General features: G+C 30.2%; 1 protein-coding gene and 1 long non-coding RNA gene across 2 annotated transcripts; both read right to left on the bottom strand.

The window, feature by feature from the left end:
* Positions 1-4,783: 4,783 nt before the first annotated feature.
* Positions 4,784-7,100, bottom strand: LOC125418447 (uncharacterized). The gene is made up of 3 exons (XR_007237415.2): positions 6,514-7,100; positions 5,762-5,844; positions 4,784-5,123 (listed from the first exon to the last, which is right to left on the bottom strand). It is a non-coding gene; the product is annotated as an uncharacterized LOC125418447 (long non-coding RNA).
* An 11,743-nt stretch (positions 7,101-18,843) lies between these two features.
* On the bottom strand, positions 18,844-20,709 carry LOC107415202 (zinc finger protein CONSTANS-LIKE 5). Its single transcript, XM_025072776.3, has 2 exons — positions 19,760-20,709; positions 18,844-19,645 (listed from the first exon to the last, which is right to left on the bottom strand). The coding sequence occupies exons 1-2, from the start codon at positions 20,492-20,494 to the stop codon at positions 19,271-19,273; spliced, it is 1,110 nt and encodes a 369-aa protein (XP_024928544.2). The 5' UTR covers positions 20,495-20,709; the 3' UTR covers positions 18,844-19,270.
* Between the last annotated feature and the right edge of the window lie 5,739 nt (positions 20,710-26,448).

Raw genomic sequence — 26,448 nt, 5'->3', positions numbered from 1 at the left:
AAAGTAAAAAAAAAAAAAAAAAAGCATTGGAAGAAGTGAAAAAATGACAAATTAACTTCATTATCGACGGGCAATCGGTACTACCGATGGAAAAAGTTGGTAATCCAATTAATTATTTTACTACTTGATGGAAAATTTACCTATGGATCAACGGTAATTGTCAATTGTTAATTTTTTCAATTGAACTCACCACAATTCAATACAATCTTTGATAATGTGTATTTACACTAAGAACATGCTAAATGGAATTTTATTTCATTATAAAAATGAAGGTAAATACAGTTGACAAATTTTTTGACTCCCACAAATCCCCTAATGTGTGTCTTGTGCAACAACATGCAAAATATACATTCATCAATGATCCTAAACAGCAAAATCCCCATAAAATTTGGAAAAAGTTCTAAAATTGCCAAAAAAATTTGATTACCGTCGGGCCTTTTGTAATTACCGATGAAACCTTCGATAATTTTTCCAGCAAGGACAATTTGATTACCAATGGTTTCATCGGTAATTACCGAAGGTCTAACGGTAATCAAATGGGTGGCTAATATTGATTTAGATTTCCCATTTTCAAAAGAAAAAGTCAAAAGAGTAGTTTTAAATTCTCCAAGATTCTTCATATGCTATCACCATTAGTGCAAGTACCTTAAACATTTTTTAGCACAAGAAGAATTACATGTATCATGCAATCAGATTAATCCAATCAAACAACCAATATCAACCAGGAAGACCAGATTGTTTATACCTTTATGTACCTTCTAAATTTAGTTCCTTGATCTTTTCTAATAGTGGAACAACCGGCTGCATGACAATATAGATAGCAACCTTTGTCGTATTACCATGAAAAGTTTTAGTCTCCATACTATAAAGGAATGATAAAATATTTGGATGTTTGACTAGTAACAGAAGGATAAAGTAGCTAGACAAGGAAACAAAACATGTATTAAAGCGTTAGAAAAATAGGCATACTATCAAACAAAATCTATGGACTCTGAAAAAACAACCATGTTGAGTTAATGCTTGATAAAACTAAAAATTTAAACATTTTGTTACAAAAATATTACACTTAAATTTAATCAGATTATTGGATTTCAAATTTCAAGGATGTAAGAATCTTTCATATCAATTCCCTCTTTGATTTTGATAGGTGTATGTGACAAGAAAATCCATAATGCATCAATCCGCAAATATCTAAATTCAAAAAAGTAGCAACCAAAAGTTACTTATTTCCTTTAATGTGGTTTTGCAGCATATTGACACTATTTTGTATTTCATACGAAAAAGGCGGTTTGATAATGAGAAGATGTTCACCAATACCTGTGCCATATTAGACGTGTTATTTTGGGTAAGATGATGGGATGTTACTAATGTTATCTTAATATGCTGAACCTATCTTTACTAATGACAACCGTTGAAAAAAAAAAAAAAAAAAACCTCGGTTGTGGTAAAAATTAAAGCAAAGATGATTACCGATGGTGCATCGATAATTCCCGATTCACCATCGGTAATTACAGAAACGCTTTTGGTAATATGAAAAATTACCGACGGTTTAGTCGGTAATTACCGAGGGTGTACAGTCAATCACATTTTACCAATTTTTTGGGCCCCACAAGTCCCCTAATGTGTGTTGAATGCAAAAAAATGAAAAATATGGATTCTAAAATTATCCTAAGGAGAGAAAATCCCAAAATTGCTTCAAAAGTTCTTAAATTTTCCAAAAAAATACGATGACTGTACACGATCGATAATTCCCGAGGAAATTGTCGGTAACCAACAAATACCCTCTGGAAAAATTACCGACGGTTTCGTCAGTAATTACCGAAAGTGTACAGTCAATCACATTTTACCAATTTTTTGAGCCCCACAAGTCCCATAACGTGTGTTGAATGCAAAAACATGCAAAATAGGGATTCTAAAATTATACTAAGCAGAGAAAATTACAAAATTTCATAAAAGTGTCTCAAATTTTGCAAAACAATTGGATAACTGTTCACCCTCGGTAATTCCCGAGGAAAGTGTCGGTAACCAACACATACCCTCTGGAAAAATTACCGATGGTTTCGTCGGTAATTACTGAGGGTGTACAGTCATCAAATTTTTTTGCAAAATTTGAGACACATTTATGAAATTTTGGGATTTTCTCTCCTAAGTATAATTTTAGAATCCATATTTTGCATGTTTTTGCATTCAACACACGTTATGGGACTTGTGGGGCCCAAAAAATTGGTAAAATGTGATTGACTGTACACTTTCGGTAATTACCGACGACACCGTCGGTAATTTTTCCAGAGGGTATTTGTAGGTTACCGACAGTTTCCTTAAGAATTACCAATCGTGTACAGTCATTGTATTTTTTTGGAAAATTTGAGAACTTTTGAAGCAATTTTGGGATTTTCTCTCCTTAGGATAATTTTAGAATCCATATTTTTCATTTTTTTGCATTCAACACACATTAGGGGACTTGTGGGGCCCAAAAAATTGGTAAAATGTGATTGACTGTACACCCTCGGTAATTACCGACGAAACCATCGGTAACTTTTCCAGAGGGTATGTGTTGGCTACCGACGGTTTCCTCAGGAATTACCGAGGGTGAACAGTTATCCAATTTGTTTTGCAAAATTTGAGACACTTTTATGAAATTTTGTAATTTTCTCTCCTCAGTATAATTTTAGAATCCCTATTTTGCATATTTTTGCATTCAACACACGTTATGGGACTTGTGGGACCCAAAAAATTGGTAAAATGTGATTGACTGTACACTCTCGGTAATTACCGACGAAACCGTCAGTAATTTTTCCAGAGGGTATGTGTTGGCTACCGAGGGTTTCCTCGGGAATTACCGAGAGTGAACAGTTATCCAATTTTTTTGCAAAATTTGAGACACTTTTATGAAATTTTGTAATTTTCTCTCCTTAGTATAATTTTAGAATCCATATTTTGCATGTTTTTGCATTCAATACACGTTATGGGACTTGTGGGGCCCAAAAAATTGGTAAAATGTGATTGACTGTACACCCTCGGTAATTACCGACGAAACCGTCGGTAATTTTTCCAGAGGGTATGTGTTGGTTACCGACGGTTTCCTTGGGAATTACCGAGGGTGTACAGTCATCCAATTTTTTTGCAAAATTTGATACACTTTTATGAAATTTTGGGATTTTCTCTCATTAGTATAATTTTAGAATCCATATTTTGCATGTTTTTGCATTCAACACACGTTATGGAACTTGTGGGGCCCAAAAAATTGGTAAAATGTGATTGACTGTACACTTTCGGCAATTACCGACAAAACCGTCGGTAATTTTTCCAGCAACTACAAATTGATTACCGTAGGTTTCATCGGTAATTATCAAAGGCCCTACGGTAATCAAATTTTTGTGCCAGTTTGAGAACATTTTCAGAACATTTGGGGTTTTTTCTCCTTAGGATCATTGAAAAATGTATATTTTGCATGTTTTTGCAGTTAACACACATTAGGGGACTTGTGGGGGCCAAAAAATTGGTAAAATATGATTACCATAGGGGTTTCGGTAATTACCAATGAAAGCTATGGTAATTTTTCCAGTAACTACAAATTGATTACCATAGGTTTCATCAATAATTATCGAAGGCCCTACGGTAATCAAATTTTTGTGCCAATTTGAGAACATTTTCAGAACGTTTGAGGTTTTTTCTCCTTAGGATCATGGAACAATGTATATTTTGCATGTTGTTGCATTTAACACACATTAGGGGACTTGTGGGGGCCAAAAAATTATTAAAATGTGATTACCATAAGGATTTTGGTAATTATCGTTGAAACCTACGGTAAGTTTTCCAGCAACTACAAATTGAATGTTTTCACTTATTAATGTCATTTTTTCTCTTACTTTGTCAACATTTATCATTAATAAAGCTGGATTTAGCATGTTCTTGGTGGAAACACACACGATTGAAGTTGTCAAATGGAATCGTGGTGATTCTTTTACGACGGTGGACAAATGTCAATTACCGACGATGCATCAGTAATTACCATTGGGCAGTAATAGCATCCATGAAACGGTAAGAAGCCTACTAAAAACTGAACAAATAACTGAACACAGAATGATATTTTAGAAACACAATACAACAGATGACTTTGCCAACAAAACAACACATAAAACCAACGTCTATTATGCCAAAACACATGTTACATGGTTGAGCTACTAATTGCATTCCTTACTACATTGCATAACACACGCATACCGCATAACATGCCCCCATTGTCTTTTATTCACCATAGTATACAAAGTTTTCCAGAAAGGTTAGTAATCTTGTAAGGTTGCAAAAAAAGAGGTAGATTATTGATGGTTCGCTCGTTGGTAATCTTGTTCATTTCTAATTTTTGAATTTTTTTGATCATATTTTTGTGTGTTTTCTTTTGTTTACCATGATTCTCATCATAAAATGAAGTTGCATTGAGCACAAATCTTGGTGTAAATAAACGTTATCAAAGTGTATAAGAAGTAAACCTTGGCATGTTTACAAGTTAGGTTCTGCTCAGCATAAGGTCAAAATGTAGTTATTTTTACCACCTCACCAGAAATGAAGGCATATGCAAAGGACCCCAGCAATAAAGCACTGACACTCAAGGATGTTTTAGGATTCAAAGCGTGTTGCGTGGAGATTAATAAACAAAATAACTGAAGTAGATCAGAGTGTATAAGAATAATATAGAAAACATATTAAAGTGAGCTTCCATCTTATAATGTACAGAAGTATTATACAATAACATCATTGAAAAGGAACAAATACTACTTGGACATGAATCATAACTACACTAGTGCTCATTATTTTACTAAGAGTGGTAACAACTCATCGTTAAGGCACAGTAAAAAAGATGCAGGGTCATTATCAACACTTCATCTTTGGAAAATTAGAAACATATATACAAGTAGGAAAGCTGGCTTTCCATAAAATTATTGCTCTTCACTAACTTCAAAAGAATGATCTAGCTACCAGATATGAGCTGTTCAGGATGTTAAACATTCCAACATATTGTATTGCTGCTGGCATGCAATCATGTTAAATAGAAACTTCAAACTTTTCCATGTTTGTGTTGCTGCCTTATTCTACACCTCTCACATCATCTCAGATACCTGCATCTGGAGGAAACCGAGGAGAGCTCATTTTAAATTTAAGGAATAAAAACAAGCAACTGCTTTTTTCACCTAAACAATTAACAGCCAGTCCTCTAGTGGTCATATGGAAATCAGAATTTGAAAATAACATTTATTATCATAATAAAAATAATGAAAAATGTATTTTCTTGTCAGGTTGCTTAAGGTTTTAGTTCTTTCGCAAATTCTTCTTCTGTTTGACACTAGCATATCCACTTTATAGGGAAAACAATTTCTTTAATTTATTATGCCTTTTTGAAGTACCAATCGCTTGTGCAAGGAATTACATCAAGAATGAGTATTAAAAAGAAAATATAAGAATTGTAAGAAAAAAAGGAGTAGGAATTGGTTCAATGATCACACTAAGTATATTTCATTGTTTAATATATATATATATATATATAATATGGTGTGATAAGACGAAGCTTAAGGAATTTCAAATCATTTCAAGATCTTGATGTGGAAAGACATGAGCTCATAAATGCAACTAAAAAATTTATGTATTGTACAAATAGAAAAGCATATATACAATATTAGAGCTTAGTTTCTAAAAAATGGCTTCGAGGGACAAAAAAAAAAAGAAAAGAAAAAAAAAGGTAAGAAAAGATACTTGTTTTCCTTACCACTTTACAATTGAATTCTCATCACTGCCATCCATTCCAAGACGAAGGTCAAATATTGAAATCCTCAATTAACAATATCCACCCTTCAAATATTTAAGGAAGATGTATATTTACCATAAAGTGATACTTTAAAATGTATAAAAAATTTCAAGGTGGGCAATGTAAAAAAAACATGACCACTGAAGTAGGGTATAAAAATAAAAAAACAGCTACAAAAGTGTTGGAAGACCAATTTTAATAAATACATAAATTTAAGCTGCTAGGCATCAAAATATAATTCAAGGCAACTAGGGATATGTAGCACAATTATTCGAGAAATATGCACAAATCATAGATAATTTCTATCCAATTGAAGGATAAACAGAAAAGTTAATAACAAATAAGAAGGTATCAAAAGACTAGTTTATTTAATACAGAACCCAGTAATTTAACTTTTTAACCTCGACAGAAATTCAAGTTGATATATAAATTAGGAACAAAAAAGAGCTTAATTCCAATAATCAATATATTACATGGGGACTGCATAAATAATCATGGCCCAAATTACACAATTGCCTAATTTGCAGGTTTCATAGGCAAAGTAAACAATAAGTCATTTTAGTTCATGCTCTGCCTTCCTAACATAATATCTTTTAAAATGAAAATCAAGCAAGAAATCAATAAAATGTCATTTAACATAGAGCAAGCATACAAAGGACATAGAGCAAGCATAAAAAGGTTATCCAGTTAACACTTATCATAATAAGACCCACCTAATAAGTCTTCGATCACCTTCATTGTTTGACCATACTGCTTGCAAGGAATTATCTTGGTATATGATCAGATTAGCATAAATACCTAACTGAAAACACAATGGGTCATTTTTTAAAGCTATGACAAAAAACCTTACAATAAGATTGGCAAGAGCAGTCTCCTTCACTGCGCTCTCTTCCTTGCCCGCCATTACTTCATCGTTTCCTCTCTCTCTCTCTCTCTCTCTCTCTCTCTCTCTCTCTCTCTCTCTCTCTCTCTCTCTCTCTCTCTCTCTCTGTTTTTATTTTGTTTGGGATCTGACCGCTTCAGTTCAGCGTCTAATGCTCACACATTTGAATACTTAGACACCGTCGTCGATTACGTTTGAATCGGAAATTCAAAACTCAAACCCTAACCCTAAATCTAGTGTTTCTGGGGGAAGGATGAGGAAGGAGAAGAGAAGAGTTGGCGAAGATTTTGAAGGAGTATAACTCGAAGGGAAGTGAAAGAAAGAAAAAAAACAATGGACTTTTTGTTTAATTTGTTTTTAATATCCCAAAAGGGTACTATAGAAATATTAAAAAATAAAAGGGCAAAATAAAAAGGTTTAGAATCGAGTGGGTAGATATCATTAGAAGGACTCTAACAGGGGTAAAGGGCCAAATTCCCCATTAAATTATGGATGAAAGTAACCCAAAATTCTTTGAAAGAAATAGCTTCATAAAATGCAACGCTTTCAATTAAGGACAAGACTGGAACACTGAAGATGAAAAAAAAAATGAAAAGAAAAGAAAAGATAGTTTCATAAACAGTTGTTCTTCCTGATAGATTTTATAAACTTATTAGCCAAATTTTTATTATTAATTTTTGGATTACTTTAAAGCTAAAATTTAAATTTAAAAAAAAATAATAAGTTTAGAATATATATAAATCTAATGATATATTAAAAGTACAGGAAAATAAAATAAATTTTGTATAGATTTATTTAATTTAAATTTCACTTTTGAAACAATTCAAAAATTGATCAATTCTTTAGAATTTAGGAGTGATCTTAAACTGAACATTCTAATCATTGGTTCTTATATAAAATTCCAAAAAATGCTAATCATTAATTAATTTTTCTGAGAGTCTTGCTGTGATATCTATCAATGACAAATTCACATTAAGAAATGCTCCAGCACATAATTAATTATCGTATTTAAAAAATAAAAAAATAAAAACTATTGTCATATAAAGTATGTTTTTTCTTTTTTGCAACACTTTTGCCACATTAGACTTGATTAGACATGGATAATTGAAAAGTGCTTTTAAGATAAACCCATAGGTTAAAAAAAGGGTAACAAGAAATGAATAAAAAAAAAATTACTGGAATATGTTCGGGGATAATTTTTGTGTAGAGGGTTGGAGTTAGCTCAAAAGTGTAAAAGATGGCTGGCAAGCTTTAAGGCAGCCTTTGATCTTCCATTTGAACAGGACGTGGATACCCTTTGGTTCTTTTAGAGTAGAAGTTGAGTTAGGGCATCGAAAATATCATATAAATCATCATCAAGGTATACCTAGTCAAAAATACGACAAATCACATCCAAAACACCAATCCGGCACACAAACAACCGAATATATATACATATATATATATATATATATATATATATATATAATTTTAATAATAGGTAAAGCTTATGAAGAAGAAAAGGAAAATGGAAGCAAAAACCATGATAAGTTCTAGATGGCATATAACTAAAAACGAAATACTTATGGTCAGTGTCGCTCAAGTACTTGGAAGATTTACTAAATAAAAAGGAATTTTGGTGGTTTGCATGAGGAACATGAGGAATGTATCACTGAGTCAACTGTGATATGGGAGCATGAATGAGGTTTTTCTAGCCTTTAGGCATAACCCTCTTTTTCAGTAAAACTTTCATTAGATTTTAAAGACCATTAGATTTTAAAGACCATTTTAGTTTAAAATATGGTTTTACCATTGATTGCCGTTTTGACTTGGAAGAATGAGAGGCTTAACCGTTTCTCAAAAGAGATTCTTTCCCACCTTAGATTGCAACACGACAATCCTCCTTTTGGTTGTGTTACTCTAAAATAACTTAATAAAGGAAGGAACTCATTTTCCTAAATAAGAAAAGATTGTTCCTGGATGGCTGGACATAAGTGATCACATGAATGAAATTTACAGCGTGTTTATTGAATCACATATGAGATTCACTAAGGCTAGGCAGATTGGGCTTAGGTAGGACTCCATCAAAGGCATGATAATAAACATATTTGGGAAACCATTCAACATGTTTTGGGTTAATGATTTATTTATGCGTTATATGATGATCTTGTGTATAATGTATTCTTTAAACGAGTGGACTATTTGTTCTAAGTGCCATCAAAAACTCACAATCTATTTATAATTTTATATCATGAATTTATAAATGCTTCAAAGCAGGCTCACTCAATAAATAGGTTAAAGATTTTTGTGTCAATCATCTATTCCCATTTATAAACCTTATAAAGGTAGTTTAGTTCTACACATCTATTAGAATTTTATACAAAAACAAACTCAATAAACATATGGGATTATTAATACTACGATTAAAAATTTGACCACTAACATAATTCTTACAAAAAATGAAGAAACATTTTTTCGATATATTTTATTTATATTTTTTTTATAAATTTAATAAATTTAAGCCCATTGAAATCAAAAGGTATAAAACAAAGATGCTACCAAATAATTTTTAAAAAAATTGAAAAATATTATTTTTAATTTTGCGTAGGGTATATTTTGTTATGGCACATCTATGAATATCATGTGACATTTTATTTTTATATTAGATTTTACTTTTATTACACTTATGAGAGAGAGGGGTTCAAAAAATAATCTATATTTTAGAATCTTTAAAAAGTTTTTAAAAGTTTTTGGATCAATGACTGTATAAAAATTTATATTTTTGACTAAAAAACAATTAAAATCCGTGAGTTTAAAAAGTTTGTAAAAGTCATTGACATATTAAATACCTATTCTATATTTATTGATTCAATTATAGGATGTTTCCAGCATTTTTCAATTCAATAGGATGTCTAAATATATCTATATTTTCAAAAATGTTTCCCATTTTTTTTTTAAATTCAATATTTCAAAAATAGCTAAAAAAATACATTTTTGGTCATGTTTTAATTTGTAAAATAAAAAAATTATTTTGCAAAATAATAGTAAAAAGGCCCTAACAAACTCTAATTTTAACTTAAATTTCTAACAAACTTTAATTATCATTAACTAACACTCAAAAATAAGCAAATTATATATAGAAAAAAACTAAAAACCAATCACAATATCAAATGCACCTAAACAGACCTTTTTTTTTTTGTCTTATTTGTAATTTAAACTGTCAACACAGCATTACCTTCCTGAAAACCTTTTCAAATACATTTGTAACAAAAATATTTTTTAAACCATTTTTATAAAATCATTTTTAAAAGTGGTAACTTAACAACTTTATTCTTAAAACCATTTATCACTTTCTATGTTTTTTCTTCATTTATTTCTAGTAATGAATTTATTTTTTACTGTTTTTTTTTTAAATTATCTTTCTTAAATTTCTTTTATTGATCATTTTAATTTATGTTGTCTCATAAAAGAAAATTTTCAAAACTTTAATTCTCAATTCAATTTTTAAACAAAGTCTTGTATGAAAAAAAAATATTATTTTGATGTTTATATTACTTTAAGCTTTTGTAAAATCTATTGAAAAAAAGATCTACTATTTTCTTTTTTTCTCTTTTTTTTTTTGTTATTTGGCAGGTATCTCTAAATTATATTAAAGTTACAATCTGGTTTGTCTTAATAACATATTTGTTGAATACCGAACTGAAAGTGAGATTTAGGAGCAAAATGACAAAAAAACAAATTTATGGAGGGATAGCTATCCAACTTCATTTAATATATTTTTTGCTCAACTACAATAACAAGTCATCCATTTTTATTTTGGCAATAATAATGAGTCATCCATTAGTATTATTCTATATGAACTTTAACATGTATTATTTTTATTACTAAAATAACTGATAAGAACTTTAAAAAAAAAGGTTGGAATATTTAATTGTGTAAAGTAGCCATTAATTTGTAGATTGAATGGCCAGATTCGTAGAGTTGACCAATCGGAGTTTATAGTGGACTATGCATGGTGGATAATGTGGTATTGATTAAGTGGAATGGACCACACTGGGGAATTGGTGGACGACACGGAGAGCCCACAGGGGATGGCACCGGATGGTGACGCACGTGAAGGTTGGGCCCACCACATCCCACCCATTACGAGCCCACTTTGATAGCTACTGCACGTGCACATGCAAAACCGACATTTCTCATTTTCATTTCACGAAATCGGATCGGGACTTTTACGGTTCTTGGATTTGGGTTTAGTTTTTTAAATAAAATTTTAATATTTTATTATATTTATATTTAATTCTTTTTTAAAATTTTAAATTCTAATTTTGATATAATTTAAATGCTAATAAAAAAGAAATTTGATATTAAAATTATAAGATGGTGTGAGACTTACTATCTATATATATATATATATATAATATATAAAAACCAAATTTGAAGCATAATTATTTTTTCATACATATATTCTTTTTGTAAGCTTGTTTATTATTATTATTATTATTATTATTATTATTATTATTATTAATTTCCAGCGTAAACTTAATGGCCAAAGCCCCATATTCTTCACTTTTACATAAACACTATATATATGTAAAAGTGTTTATATATCTTTAAACAATGTCCTTAACTTTTAATTACTTTATTAAATAATTAGAATTTTTTCGTTGTAATTTATCAAAAAAAAAATCCTAATTATTTAATAAAATAAAAAGAAAAAATGCACAGCTTAAAGACTAGCTTATAGATGTTTCCCCAAAAAAAAAAAAAAAAGCTAGTTTATAGGAAATATATTGAAAAAACTTGTACTCTTTGCATTTTACTCTTTAATTTTTTTCCGAATTAAAATGATAATTTAGCCTATTATTACTTAATATAATGAGCTATACCTCTTTTTTTTTTTTTTTTTCTTTTTTTGAAGGGGGAGGGGGGTGGGTAGGGGGAATATATTGAACTATACCTACCTGAATGTATATAAATATTTATAAATATGTATAATAAGTATAATAAATTCTCGGCATTTATTTTTATACGAGTATATATGCTATGTTTTAAATTTATTTTATTTTTTATAGCTAGCTATTTGAAAAGTTAAAGAGCGATATTTAAGACTAGAAAGCAGGTGGAAACAAACCCTTTGACTCATCGACAATGTTTTACACACCCCTCTCTCTTAAAATCTATCAATTTCTACATTCTTTGAAAGAAACTTCTCCTTTCAAACATCTTTGTTTAGCCCATTTTCGAAGGGAGATATGAATACTATATATATCTCAGTTGGCTATGAGTTACCTCTCCCAGAATAGAGACCCTATGGAAGATAATTCAAAAAATCAACGAACAAATATAAACAAAAAATTTGGGATGAACTTGTTTTGTGTGAAAAAGGAGGTGCTATATAAAGAAAACGATGAAAGAAAAGTTTCACATAAATGGTAACAAATAAAAACCGTATACAAGGTCACAATCTTTGTTTATATAGACGTTAAATTAGGCATAGTTTGGGTGTATTTGGCTGATATTTTTCATATCAAGGATGCCTCAAGAGAAGGGTGCAACCACAAGAAAGAAAAGTTTGGCACCCATTTCATTAGTACTTTCTCAAACCCACCCCACCAAAAGAAAAAGGATTAGATATTTTCAGTATTTGCTTACCATTTTGTCTGTACAATTCCGGCAATGAGATCTCCAATTTCCCATTAAATTTAGCTTTCAAATGAAACCATGTCTTCTGATATGTCGTGATTGGATTTGATTTTGCCTTTGAACTTCAGGCTCATATACCTCTCTTTAGATCTCTTTCAGACCCACATTTATACTCGTACCTAATATATATATTTATAGATTGGCAATCCTCTGCTGGTACAGTGCACTTCTTGATTTAGGCTCGCACTGTTTGTTGGTTTACTTTCAAGATTCAAGATCAAGCATATATACATACATATATATATATATATATTATTCTACTGGCCATAGTCGTCCAAATTTTGCTTGCTTACTTTGTTCTATTTACTGGTAATTAATAAAGCATATGTGGCTTCGTCTTATTAATAATAGGGCACAATCGTACAGCATAATGTGGGTGACTTCTCTAGGAAAAGGGGATTATATATGTAACTCCAAAAATGGTTCAAAAAGAAATATTGTGGCTAGGCACTTCTTTTATATACTGTAAATATAGAGATTTATTCAGTTCTGTGAAGACATAAAATATTAAAAGGAAAAAGCCATTTTGAAAGAGAAGGGACTTTTAGTCAATACAGACCAAAATCTCCCAAAATAAATGACCAATCAAGGCACGCTTGATAAACTAGACAATGATATATATGCGTGGGGATTTTTCAACATTCATAAAACTATTTGATGAATTATTATTGGACGACAAGTTTCTACGTAAATTCAAACCTAATGAAAGTGAAATTACATATTTCGAAATAGATTAATGTTTATATACTATTTTACGAAAACAAACATATAAGTTAAATGTGTTGTTTTGTTTGAACTTTGAAGATATGTTTTGTGTCACTCAAGCGTCAATTAACTTGCACAGAACAAGTCTTCCTTGTTTAATTAGCACTTGGCAAAATAGGAGACCACAAAAGCTTATTGTGATTCGTAAACAAAACGTCCCGTCGCCTTTTTGTCAGTTTCATTTATTGATTGTTTACAAACTATATGAGATTTTATTCGCTAAGTCCAAGCATAGGATGGTAAGTAACTATATTACTAATAAAATATCAAGTTCATATATAGGGGCTTCCTTCATATGTGTTTTCTTTTATTTTCACTTTTTTATAATATGGATGATAGGCAAACAATTTGAATTTTTTTTTTTTTTTTTGGGTATAAGTGTCATAGATTATTATGGTTAGTTTTTTAATGAATTTTCTCCTTTTACGAATGGTTCATAATTATTGTATTTTTTTCTTGTTTTTTTCTTTTTTGATATAGATAGTAATGTTTGGATTGCTTGACTGAAATTTTAAAAAATAAGAACAAAATTTTCTACAAAATTATTTGTTAGAAATACATTATTGTACTAAAAATGATTATGCAACATTGCATTGATGCACTAATCACAAAACATAAAATAAAATAAAAACAATAATGATAGAGTTATAAAAATATTCATCTAATGATGTGGTGAAGAATATGATAATATTTAATTGATCAAATTTATTTTTTTCTTCACTTATTTATAAAAATATTATTTATTCTTATTTACATTGTATCAGTAATTTTTTCATAGTATATTGATATCTATTATTCAATAAATATTTTTTTATAAAAACATTTACTGGCTTAGCACTACTCACACACACATACACATATAACAGTCCGCATACATACCAGCACCAAAGTTGATTTTTTTAAAAAAAACATCAGTTTTATTATTACATATGTACAGCAAACCCAATGTTTTTTTTAAAAAAAAATATTAGCTTCGATGTTGATCTATTATACGAATCGTCCGCACTGTAGCTTCACCCCCTCTATATATATATATATATATTATAGACAAAATGATTACCAACTCTAATTACCAAATATAGGTCTATTATACTGCACACCTTTGAAGTTTCTCTTAATTACAACCAAATACCTTCATGAAATTATAAAAATATAAAGATGAAAGTATCCGGTTGTAATAAAAAAAATCTCGTAGGTATGTAATGTAATATATCCTACCAAATATTGGTAAGTTAATAAGGTGACAATTTTTTTTTTTCTCTAGGCGAAAACTAATAAGGTGACATAATTTTATGGATCTGCATTGAATAGTTTATTTAAATTTTACAGCTAAAAAAAAAAAAAATGTGATATCACTTTGCCACATGGTAACCAATTTGGTATTTTTATAACATTATTACTTAAATAAAAATAAACAAAGCGAGGAGTGTAAATGTGGATATGACACTAGCTGCTACAGGCCAAAAATTATTTTTTACTAGCTGGACAATTAAATCACGAAATTGTCTGAATCAACTTTAAATCCACCGCCAAAAGAAAAATAAACAAATTAAAAACGTCCACAATCCACCATTAGATAGTGGGGTGCACCAGTGTGAAACACGACCAAGGTAGCTCAAGTCCAACATGAAAACCATCAATCACACCAACCCCATCACCAGATTTTTTATTTATTTATTTTTTTTTGGGTTAATAACACCGTAACAAGTTATTCACAATCTTCATATATTTTCCTTATAACTTTTATTTATTTTTCTTCCCCCCTTTTAGTTGCATGAACTATTATATTTAACGTGATAAATTTCATCATTTGAAAGTTTTTTTTTTTTCTTTTTTTTGGCAACATAACATTTCTTAAGAATTTTTACCCAAAAAAAAAAAAAAAAAACATTCCTAAAAGCAGAATATAGATATTAATCGTAAGATTGCAATAAACGTGGAAATTCAATAAACATTTTTTGATTTAGATAGTTTTACAGGAAACAGGAGAAGGGAAAAAAAAAAATCAATTAAGTAAACATCAAATGCTCGTTTTCATCTATAAATTTATTGATTCAATTCATAGAAATTAACAAACTAACAATTTAGTATTGAAATACAAGTTGTTGCTTTCTAAAATTATGAATACTATTTCTAAGGGCTAGTATTTTTTTTGTTTTACTTTTATATTTTGTTTTAGATGCTATCTCAAATATTCAAGTATTAACTTTCCACTACTTTCCCCATCAAAAATAAAATAAATTATACATTAAAGTTTGAAAACAATTTTAAAATTTTGTATCAGACATTTTAATATTCTAAAAATACCATAATAACATAAGTGCAAGGATGCTCATAGTCATAGTTAGTGAAATATGGAAAAGAAAAAAAATATGTATACAATATATACGTGTATAACTATATGTAACAAGAAGTTTATGAATTTGGTAAATACGTACTAATAGATTATAAATTAAAAAAAATATAGAAACAAAAGCATGGACATTAAATATATATTAAAATTAGTTGCTTTTAATATACATGATAAGAATATAACTATTAATAACATAATAATAGTTTGATACATCAAACAAAAAAAAAAAACAATAAATTATTAAACGAGTGAAATAATAAAATAAAAAATTCTTTTCTATATACATATTTTTTCTATTGTCACAAAAGATAATATATATATATATATATTTTTTCAATTTTTTCTAGAAAAACATGTTTTAAACTTTTTCTTATAAAAAATGCATTTTTTTGGATATAGTTGAAATCGATCAGGAAAACAAGCACTTCTTTTTAAAAATAAAAAATAAAAATACTTATGTAGTCATATTATTCATATATTATTCACAAATTAATTATCTAGGTTCATCGATCTAGAACCGCTTTATTTGAGAAATAACCAAATTGTTCCCATAGTTATTGGTTTTAACACTCGATTCAATACAAACCAATTTCAACATTCAGCTCAGTATATATCGAAAAATTTGTTTAAACTTGTAATTGGATTATGTAGATTTTATTAAAGGTGGCAATTCGTGTTCATGTGTCGTATTCATGTCTATCCGTTTAATAATCGTGTTAAAAATATTCAATTCTAACCCTATCCGTTTATTAATCGTGTCAGGCATCTAAAATACTAACCCAACCTGTTTATAAATAAATCAATCCAACACGATCCGTTTAACACGATTACTTTTACAGGTCCACATGACCTGAATATTAACCTAAAAATTAACTTATTTATTGAAAATTAACATATTAATTCAAAATTAACCTATTTATTTTCAATTAACTTGTTTATTAATATATCTATTCTACTAATTTGAAAATTAAGCTCCCTATTTGAAAATGATTTAAAAATAATAATTAAAAAAACAACATAAAATAAATTTAAGCATTAAAAAATTAAGATACAATATTCAAATTTCATAGTAATCTACCCTTAAATTATATTTGCAAATCCTAATCCACAATACATAAATCTCTGCTTTTATAAAAATTTACTTTTATAGAGTTTTTTAATTTATAATATTTTTTTATTTATTAAATAATATATTATGGGTCAGATTATAATTTAAAATTAAATTTAAATAGGTTCTAATAGGTATATAATCCTGTCGGATTGAAACTGACACATTTAATAAATGAGTCATCACGAATCAATTTCGAGTTAAACGGATCAACCTGAAAATGACACGATTAATAATCGTATTAAACGTGTTGATTCGATTATGATCTGAACCCATTTATGATAAACCCAATCTCATTTATCCCATGTCGTTTTAGAGTCATGTCCCCGTATCATGACCCAAATTGTCACCTCTAGATTTTATTAGTTAAACCGAGTTTTTTTTTTTTTTGGGACTATTTTTTATTATAAAATAAAAAAATTTTATTTGTCACCATTAGTGAACAATCACCTATGGAATCTACACGAAAGAAGATAATTCAAACAGTTATTATTAAATAGTTTATTTTTATAATTTTAGTATAAAAATAATAAAATTATTTTAGTATAATATACTAAATAGCAAGGCTCTTGTAAAATGGATCTGTACATAATATGGCTGAATGTAACAATAAAAATCTTATTTTCTTTAAAAAAAAAAAAAAAGCACAATAAAATTGTAAATCCACAAAAAATAAAAATAAAAATCTAGTAAATTTCAACATAACCCATTAACACAACAAGAACCCACTCGCATTTTTAAGAATTTAGGCATGTATGTAACGGATCGGGTCTACAATGAATCATCTCTCTACTAAAAAAGTTTTTAAGTAATTTTGCAATTCTCAATAAGAGAAAAGGAAAATTCTAACTTTGAAACATGTTAATGTATTATTGTTATTTTATTTTAGACAGTAATGTTTTAATTATTTTTATGTTGTACTTTGGTTTGTATAATTACTATGTGAGTACGTTTTTTTTTAACTGATTTTAATTATATTGTTTTACTTTTTTATTGTACTTTCAATTTGTACAATGAAAAAAATAATTTTTTTGAATACTATTCACTATCACATAGATACATTGGGTTTATTATTGTTATTATTTTTTTTTAAATTTTGCATTAACTATTTAATATTTATATTTATAATTATCTATATATATATTTTTTGCAAGATGAGCTATTAATTAAATATAGCTTTGTATTAATTTTATTCATTTAATATTGTTATTATACTTTTTTTTATCTTTTTAAAATAATTTTATAACAAAATTTATCTTATTAGCGATGTAGACAATAAATAATACAATAATTTAATAAACGAGTTTGAGTTTGCATACTCCAATATAAAAGTTAAATGGATTCAGTTTGGATGAAAACATTTTGATATGAATACAATATGCAATTGCGCATCCAAATGGTTCTTTCCAAAATTGTGTTATTGTTAGATTTTCTGAAAACTAATTTTATCTATTTTATTAAAAATAAATTTATTATTAATTTTAAAATTCCAAGCTTGTAAGTTCTAAATTTTTTCATTACTAACCAAAGCTCGAGAAAATTAACTCTCTTAAGCTAATTTTTGAAAAACTCATTTTCAAGCATTAATTTCCTTTAAAATCTTTACACTTCCAAGGGAGCCTAGTCCTCTCAATTATGGCACAAGGGGGGGAAAAATGTATGGAAAAAAATATGCATGTTCTTTGGTTACAAAGAAATGAAATATTAAATTGCTTTTGCTTTGGAGGAAGCACCCAAATCGACCAAAGATGTAAAATTGCATCAAACTTGGAAAACAATTTCTGAAAGAGAAGTTCAAAATTGCCTTCTATCTTCTATCATATGATATAGCCTTTAGGAACAGAAAGAGTAAAAGATGGTTCAGGTCACAAGTCCTGTAAACGTGATGTTGCTTTTCTTGGAAAGCCAAGCTGTCATACAAAGAGACTACTAAACCAGCCTGCAGTAGTCACACAAAGTTCCAGAACAACTTGCGAACTAATATAATAGTTTAATATTTTACTGTTAGCTTGCTAAATCCCCAACCACTATATTTTATTTAATTTTCAACCCTTCAAATCAAGCCCCCACCGGCCACGATGGAACTTATCTATTATTTTAGTATTCAAACCCCATTATTAAATGAGCATAATGATATGTTATTAGAATATTTCATTATAGACAAAAATGAGGTTGGAAACTTTGAACCAATCAGAAATGAGAAACAGATCCGTGATCAGATTGACGGCAGAAGAAAGCAAAAAGACGTGAAATAAGAGGGAAGAAAAAAGAGTTTCACTTGCATAGGAAAAAGAGTTTACATGAGCCCTGGAAAAGCTGAATAATACTTAGGAAAAACAAAAAAAAAGTAGATAGGCTTTGGGCAGGAGATGAGGATACATTCAGGTGCTTCGGCTCCACATCATGCTCCTGCAGATTCACGGCTAAAAACTACACCGATCAAAGGGAAAAATTACATCACTTAAAAAAAAAAAACCACTAATTTACACAATTATCATAATTAACACTTCCCTATACTTCCAACACCGTACGATTATTCTAGTCGCAAAACAAGAATCATTACTAAGAGAAGTACAGGATTTGTGATGAGAAATTACAACCCAACTAAACTCTGGGCATCTAATTTCTATTTTTGTTTTTCTTTTTTTTTTTAATTTATTTTTTTCTCATCATTCGAAATCAAAACGTAGGAACGACGCCGTATTGAGAGTCAATGAAAGCCGCAGGGGCTCCGTAGATGCGATCGACATCGGTATCGATTTCGGTCCTCTTTGCGAACCGGCCTTTGATTCTTGGACGGGTTTCGGCGTAGGCTTTCCTCGAAGCGTAGCGAATGGTTTTCTCGAACTTCCGGTTCTTCCTCTTCTCTCTGTACCTCAATACCCTGGCCTCCCGATCGATCCCACAGAGCTGAGTTGCTTGTGCGGCGGTCGCGCAGACCGAAACGCTGGGATCGGCACCGTTGTGGTTCACGTTCGCACCGAACGAATACGATGTATCGGACATCGAATTCCCGTCTGGAACCACTCCAACATCTAAGGACGACGACGAAACCTGAAAATTGTTCGCTTTTCAAATCAGTATGACTAACATTTCTATTTCAATTTCGTTTTTTCAATTTTCTTTTCCGGCCAAACAAACAAAGAACAAAGGGATGTAGATATTTACGCTTTGACTTAGAGACTGTGCGGGATAGTTGAAAGAAGAGAGCTTAGATCTGCAAAAATCGATGTCGAAGCAATTTTCCGATGATTGATTGATTACTGAAGGCGGAGCAAACGGTTTGGTTTGAACAGGTACGACGCTATCCGTACCCGAACTGTGATGGACCGGATTCGGGTAATCGAAGTCCAGAAACGAATCCATTTCGGAAAAGAACAGCTCTCCAGAGGACTTAACATCAGGTCCATCCATAAGCTTCGAACTGAAATTTGGGTTGGGGAGGATCCAAGACGCGGCTTCGGCTTCCTCATGGCGACACGCTCCACCACCGGTATCATCGGAGCCTGCGCCGTTGGATGAGAGAAAGTTGATAGCAGAAGATTTAACGATGGAATCGGCGGAGTCGAGGAAAGGCTCTACGGGAACGCGCTCGTGGCGTCGAGCCAGAGGATTAGCGGAGTGGATATCAGCATCGCACGTGACGCAGAGAGCTGCGGCGTCAGCTTTGCAAGTAACAGCAGCTGGAGCTTGCTCGCAGACTTCGCATATCCACACTCGCTCATGGCGCGAAGCCAGCTTGTTGGCGCAATGAATCTTAGCGTCGCAGGCGAGGCAGAGGAAAGCCGAGTCTGGTCGGCAGAAGACAGACGCAGCCGCCGATTTGCAGGAGTCACATGGCTTAGCAGCGACGCTCCATCCACCTCCAAAGCCCCTAAGGCTCTCTCCGCTTTGAATTCCCATAGTACTTAGACTGCGTCCGGTTGTTTGTTGTTTGTTGTTGTTGTTGTTGTGCAGGTCGTCGTTCAGGATGGTGTGTGTGTGTGTGTGTGTGTTGTGGGGAAGGGAGGGGGGAAGAGAGTAAGCGTGTATGAGAGAGAGAGAGAGAGAGAGAGAGAGAGAGAGAGGGGAGTGAAGAGTTACTGGGGGAAGACTTTGAAGGCGGAAGAGTTTTGAGCAGAGATAGCATAGTGTTTTTGGCTATCTATCTAGTCAGAGAGGAAGAAAATCTTGGTGCTGACGAGTAAGATAGTTACACGTGGGTCATTCTTAGCCACTTAAAAAGGTTTTCATTTTTTTCCTCAATTAAAAGGTTTTCCCACTTCCCAAATTTCGTTTTTATAATTTTAATTTTAATAGTAAATAAAATAACAATAATAATAATAATAATGTTCGAGAGTTGTAGCTGTCGTTTGTGTGTGTGGCTCTGTGCCGACGTGGGACCCATGTGAGAGAGAGAGAGAGAGAGAGAGAGAGTAGATGATGTGGGGTCCGTTCGTGGGGAGACGTTTGGGGTTTGCGGGTTGGGATTTGGGGGTCTGGGCTGGCTGGAATTGGGGAAGGGGCGACCAGCTCGAGTTAGGAAGACTGAAAGCCGTAGGTTTTCTAAAAGGGTTCGGTGGCACTCTATTTCTATTTTATTACTTTGCATTTTCTGCTTTTCCTTTCTTCAAATTATTTTCTTTTTTTACTTTTTATTTTTTTATTTTACCCCTGTAACGAATAAATCTAATTCAATTTTTTCTTCTTTTTTTCCAAATTAATAATTTTAAAAGCATTTCTTCTTTTAGTGATTGTTTCGTATAGTATTTCTTCTCTTTATTATTATTATCTTTACAAAATATTTAAATTTTATATTTTACAACCGGTTTATTTATTGAAATATACTTGTTTAATTTTTTTTAATATTATAAAATCTTTATCTCCGTGACAAAACTACATATATATATTACATATTAAAAACCCAACATCCATTTATTGTTTTAATTTAATATTAATAAATTGGTTCCATAAAACCACGGATTAATATTCGATGTATGTGATATTTCAGTTGCGTTCTTAAAATAGATGCCATAACCTTGTTTCTAAAATTATAAAAATGCATGAACATGCATGCACTGGAAATAGAAAGAAAAATAGTCAGATTATAGTTTTTATTTCTTTTTTAACATTAGGGTAGGAAATTAGAAAATTGATTATTATTTTAAAAAATAATGAATTTAATTGCTAGATTGTTTCCATAAAGACCGTCAGATTATAATTAGTTGAGAGAAAATAACAAATCTAGTTGGTCCAGTATAAAAAAGAATTACACGGCTATAAGCATTCCAAACAATCAAGGAATTTACCAAATAGTAATTGATTTTATGACACGCCGAGTTGGATTTCAACAATTATTGTACTGAATAAATTAAAGAGATCATCTTCCAAATCCTGTGCAAAGATTTGTATTGGATCATATTTGACCAGAGCGAAGTCAAGCGTTTCACAAGGACTTGCGGATCATTCATGTCCACGTGGGTAAATCTTCTGCATAAAAAATTGATCATGAAAAAAATAAATTTGTATTAATATTACTAATGGTATCTAATTAGTATTACAAAAGAAAATTAACAAAAATTACATGAAAAATTAAACTCGACTAATGCCAAAGAAGTGAAAATTACTACTTGCTGGTAAGAAAATGATCTCTTATGTTTTCATTTTGCAAAGATCAAGATTTGAGGAAAATAAAATTGGGACCGATGGTGAAAATTTCTCCTGGGATAGAAGAAATTTATATTGTTCAAATACGGTGACCATATATAGGTGTAAGGCTGCACCTAAAGAATTGGAGATATATAATTTTGATCTGATAAAAATTTTGTAAAAGATTTATGAAGAATATAGGGACAAAAAATTTAATTAATAGTTTTAAAATAAGGAATTCTATCATACCTGTTGAATTTTCTCAAAAGTGTTGGGCTCCTTATTAATTTAAAGTAAATTAAAAGATGAAATAGAAACCTTTATGTAAAAACTGTTAGGTCGATCCCATTAAAAATTGGCTTAATATATTATATAATGGAGTATATCCCGTGTACTAGATATATACTTGGAATAAATACATCTAATAGTGCACAAAAAATCATAAATCATGGTAGTTAAGACCATGATTTATATGCTGCTAGATATGTATCTATTCAACAATGAAGATGCACGATATTTCTAAAAAATATTCTTCGTCATGTATATCAAATATATGGTAGATGGAAGTCACATCATATAAATGTGTATACTAGGATATACTAAGATAAATATATAGCAGATATTACAGGGGCAATAATCTATATATCTAAAGCGAGATAGAATATTCATAAACTACTACTACTACTACTACTAGTAATAATAATAATAATAAAAGCAGCAAGAAAGGATATTTATTCAGGGAAAAAAAAAAATAAGAGAGGATATTTATTCCCCCAAAAAAAAAAAAAAAGGTACAGGATATTTCAAAGCAAAAAAAAAAAGAAAATAGAGGATACCCTATAGCTAGCTAGGCAATAGATTGCGTGGACAAACATGAGCAATTATAGGTAAAATCCAGGATTCTTAGACTGACTTGGTTTGATGTGTGTAAGAACTTAGTTTACTAGTAGAGGTGGGGCAATTAATTTCAATTTTTCTCATGTTATAGGTCATGAACTTGTACATGTACAGGCTGATCAGTCTTTTGCTTCAATCAAATGTGATGGTTTTCATTTTACTGCTTCTTGTAGAGTAGAGCCCTTTCAGTTGGCTGCTTCGGTCGTGTAGCTGTATGCTTTTTCTTACCCAAAAGGAAAAAATAATAATAATAATAAGCTTTTTAAATTTTATACCTATTTTTATCAATTAATTAATAGTGATTGACCAAAAAAAAAAAAAATTAATACTAAATACAATTTTTTTGGGTTTGTCCATCACCCCAACTTTTTCTTTAATGGAATTTATTATTATCAGGACGTGTGAGGTATCAAAAAAACAAAAAAAGTTGGTCCAATGGTATGGTTTATGTTAGGGAATCAAGTTAAACCAATTTCCTCTTTGGATTACAAAATAACTATAAGTCCGACCAAAAAATCATATCCAACGTTTAAAAATATACATTCTTAATTTGGACTTTGCAGATTTTCTTGTGTCATGTCCAACTTCTTAAAATAAGGACCCAAAAATAGAAAATAATAATAATAATAATGAAAAGGATATTAAGATAAAAGAACACCAAAATGGGAGAATATCCTACATTTGATTGGACCATATCCTGGGTTTTTAGCTTTAGGAATGGTTTGACAACAGGTGAAATTGATTTAACAATAAGCTTTTCTATAACATTATAGTTATGGATATGAGGTATATCCCTTCTTAATTTTTAATTTATAAAATATTATTATATTGAAAAATAAATAAATAAAATGAAACAGAGTGGTTTAGAGACCCCACAATAAAAAAGTTAGTGGCATGACCCAAACTATTTTTAAATAGATTAAACAATTAAACCTAGTTGCCTAGGTTTATAATAATATTCCTGCATTCCTGTATCCTTTTCATTTTGCACAGTACTTCAAATTTAAAGTGCCTGAGCTTCAAATATCCCATCCGTGTTGAATCCACCATTTAGGGCTCCACTCACTAATGCAAATTATCATTCTCCCAACGAAATGGGCACATAAAACAAACTATATTATACCAATTCACACATACATACATAGATATATAAATATAAGGTGTAACAGTGAACCAGAATGTGAAGTTAAGGAAGCATCAGACCAAAAAAATAAAATTTAAGACTGCAAAATGCTAAACTATGTATTGGTTGTGGTGTATTAAACATTTCCAACTAATGTTTTAAATTTGGTGAATGTTTTTTTTTTTTTTGCTTAATTAAGTTTGTAATTAATTAAGATATCTTATTAGCACCAATGTCAAGAGTTTTGGGTCTCCTATCCCTAACATAAAATAATAATAATAATAATAATAATAATTAACATTTAAAGTAAACAAACTATACAATTTATAAATAGAAAAGAATAATTAAAACTAAAAACGTAAAACAGCCCATTAATTACTTAATTTAACTGAAATTGATTTCATTATATGATAATATAAATTTGATTCTGACTTAAGAACATATTAGGGTCCTTGCTAAAAAAAAAAAATATATATATATATATATATATATATCATAGTGACTGTTTATCTTAATCAAACTTTATATGCATTTCTTAATGTAAAAAACATAATGGAAAATTATACGACGCAGTAGAAAATTTGGTGTACTTTTGCAACTCTACGAGGCACATTTTTGTTGTGGAATCTAGGTATGGGTAAATTAAGATTGGAAAACGACTAGATGATCTATCGGGACCATGTATACTTGGATCTATTGGAAAAGTCATAGATTGTCTTTGAACTTTAGAAAGTAAAATCTCTGTACTATCTTTTTCAATTTGCAATATGCTTTCCCCCTTAAAGCAGGTAAATAGAATATATCTCCCACAAGTCAATATGAAGCAGCAATTTTCTTTTTTCTTTTTCTTTGTAGTTCTTTTTCTCTATTTACATAGGGTAGATTTGGTCTAATAATATGTGCCTGTGTGTGTTTGTATTGTACGAGACTCATTAATCAAAATGTATTCACTACCATTGTAAAATATAATTAATATATCCTAACATTCAATGATAATGGGTTTAATTGATAACTTAAGATGGGTTTAACTATAATCCACCATTGTTAAAGGAAAATGGAACAATTAAAATGTAGCAATGAAAAGTACTTATCTTTTTTTCTTTTTTCTTTTTTTAATGGTCAACAAATGTAGTCAATACCTTAGAATGACAAAACCAAACACATATTTACTATGTATCATATATGTAATTGAAAAAAAAAAAAAAACAAAAAGACACATATTTAACTTTTTTTATTTTACTTTAGACATAATTAACTTAAATATTGAACCAAAAGTAATGTGGGAAAAAAAAAAAAAGCACTTAAATTGTCTTTTAGAAGGTATTTTACATAGATTTGCGATTTGTCCTTTCAACTTTGTATTTATCATTTACACCTTTCTAAATTAGTACAAATTTAGCGCTTAAAGTCATAGGTGCAAATTCTTGTGAAGTTTAAGAAGTATAAGTGTACATTTTTGTGAACTTCAAAAGCATGGGTGATAAATGTAAAGTCATAAAATGTATTAACGTAAATAACCCTATTTTATTGGAAGAGGAAAATCAAGATGATTTTTTTTTTTTTTTTTGGGGAATGAAAATCAATAATATATTATTTTTTTGGTCAATAACAGCAAATCAATATTGGAACTTGAATTCTGCAAAGGCAAACGACGTTTGGCGAGAAGGAGGGGACATAGTGGGAAAAATTGGGTGCCCCGCTCCGGACGGAAATGGAGACCCGGATGCCATTGAAGGGTAATCATTAAATTATAATAATATAAACCTGAAAAGTATTGGGCGGGTGAAGAATTGAAAATCAGGTAAGACGGTTGAATGTATACGTCATGGAGTGCGTGAGCGGGAGGGAATATTATAAGATATTTGGACAGAAATGCCCTTATTCAGACACAACTAGTGGCTCAGAAATCAATAAAGTCTCTGTCAGCCTGGCAGATGTGGCAGACAAAGGTCGGCAAACCGTGTTTGCTTTTTTTGATTTTCATGACGATCCTCTCGTTTGTATCTTCCCCGATATTTTCCCCCCCTGGATTTTTTGTTTTTTTAATTTCTTTTTTTTTGTTTTTTTTGTTTTTCAAATTTTCGGGGCTTTGCGTCATTTTCTTTATTTCTAATTTCATTTTTATATTCGAATTATATTTTGTCTTGGAAGTAGAAGTTTGTTTTGGGGTTTGCCCAATTTTGTGTGGGATTTTTTTTTTTCTTTTTTT

The sequence above is a fragment of the Ziziphus jujuba genome, chromosome 1 (assembly GCF_031755915.1).
Source record: "Ziziphus jujuba cultivar Dongzao chromosome 1, ASM3175591v1".
Classification (NCBI taxonomy): Eukaryota; Viridiplantae; Streptophyta; class Magnoliopsida; order Rosales; family Rhamnaceae; genus Ziziphus; species Ziziphus jujuba.
Note: the sequence above shows the minus strand (reverse complement) of the source record. Positions and strands in the feature narration are given on the sequence as shown.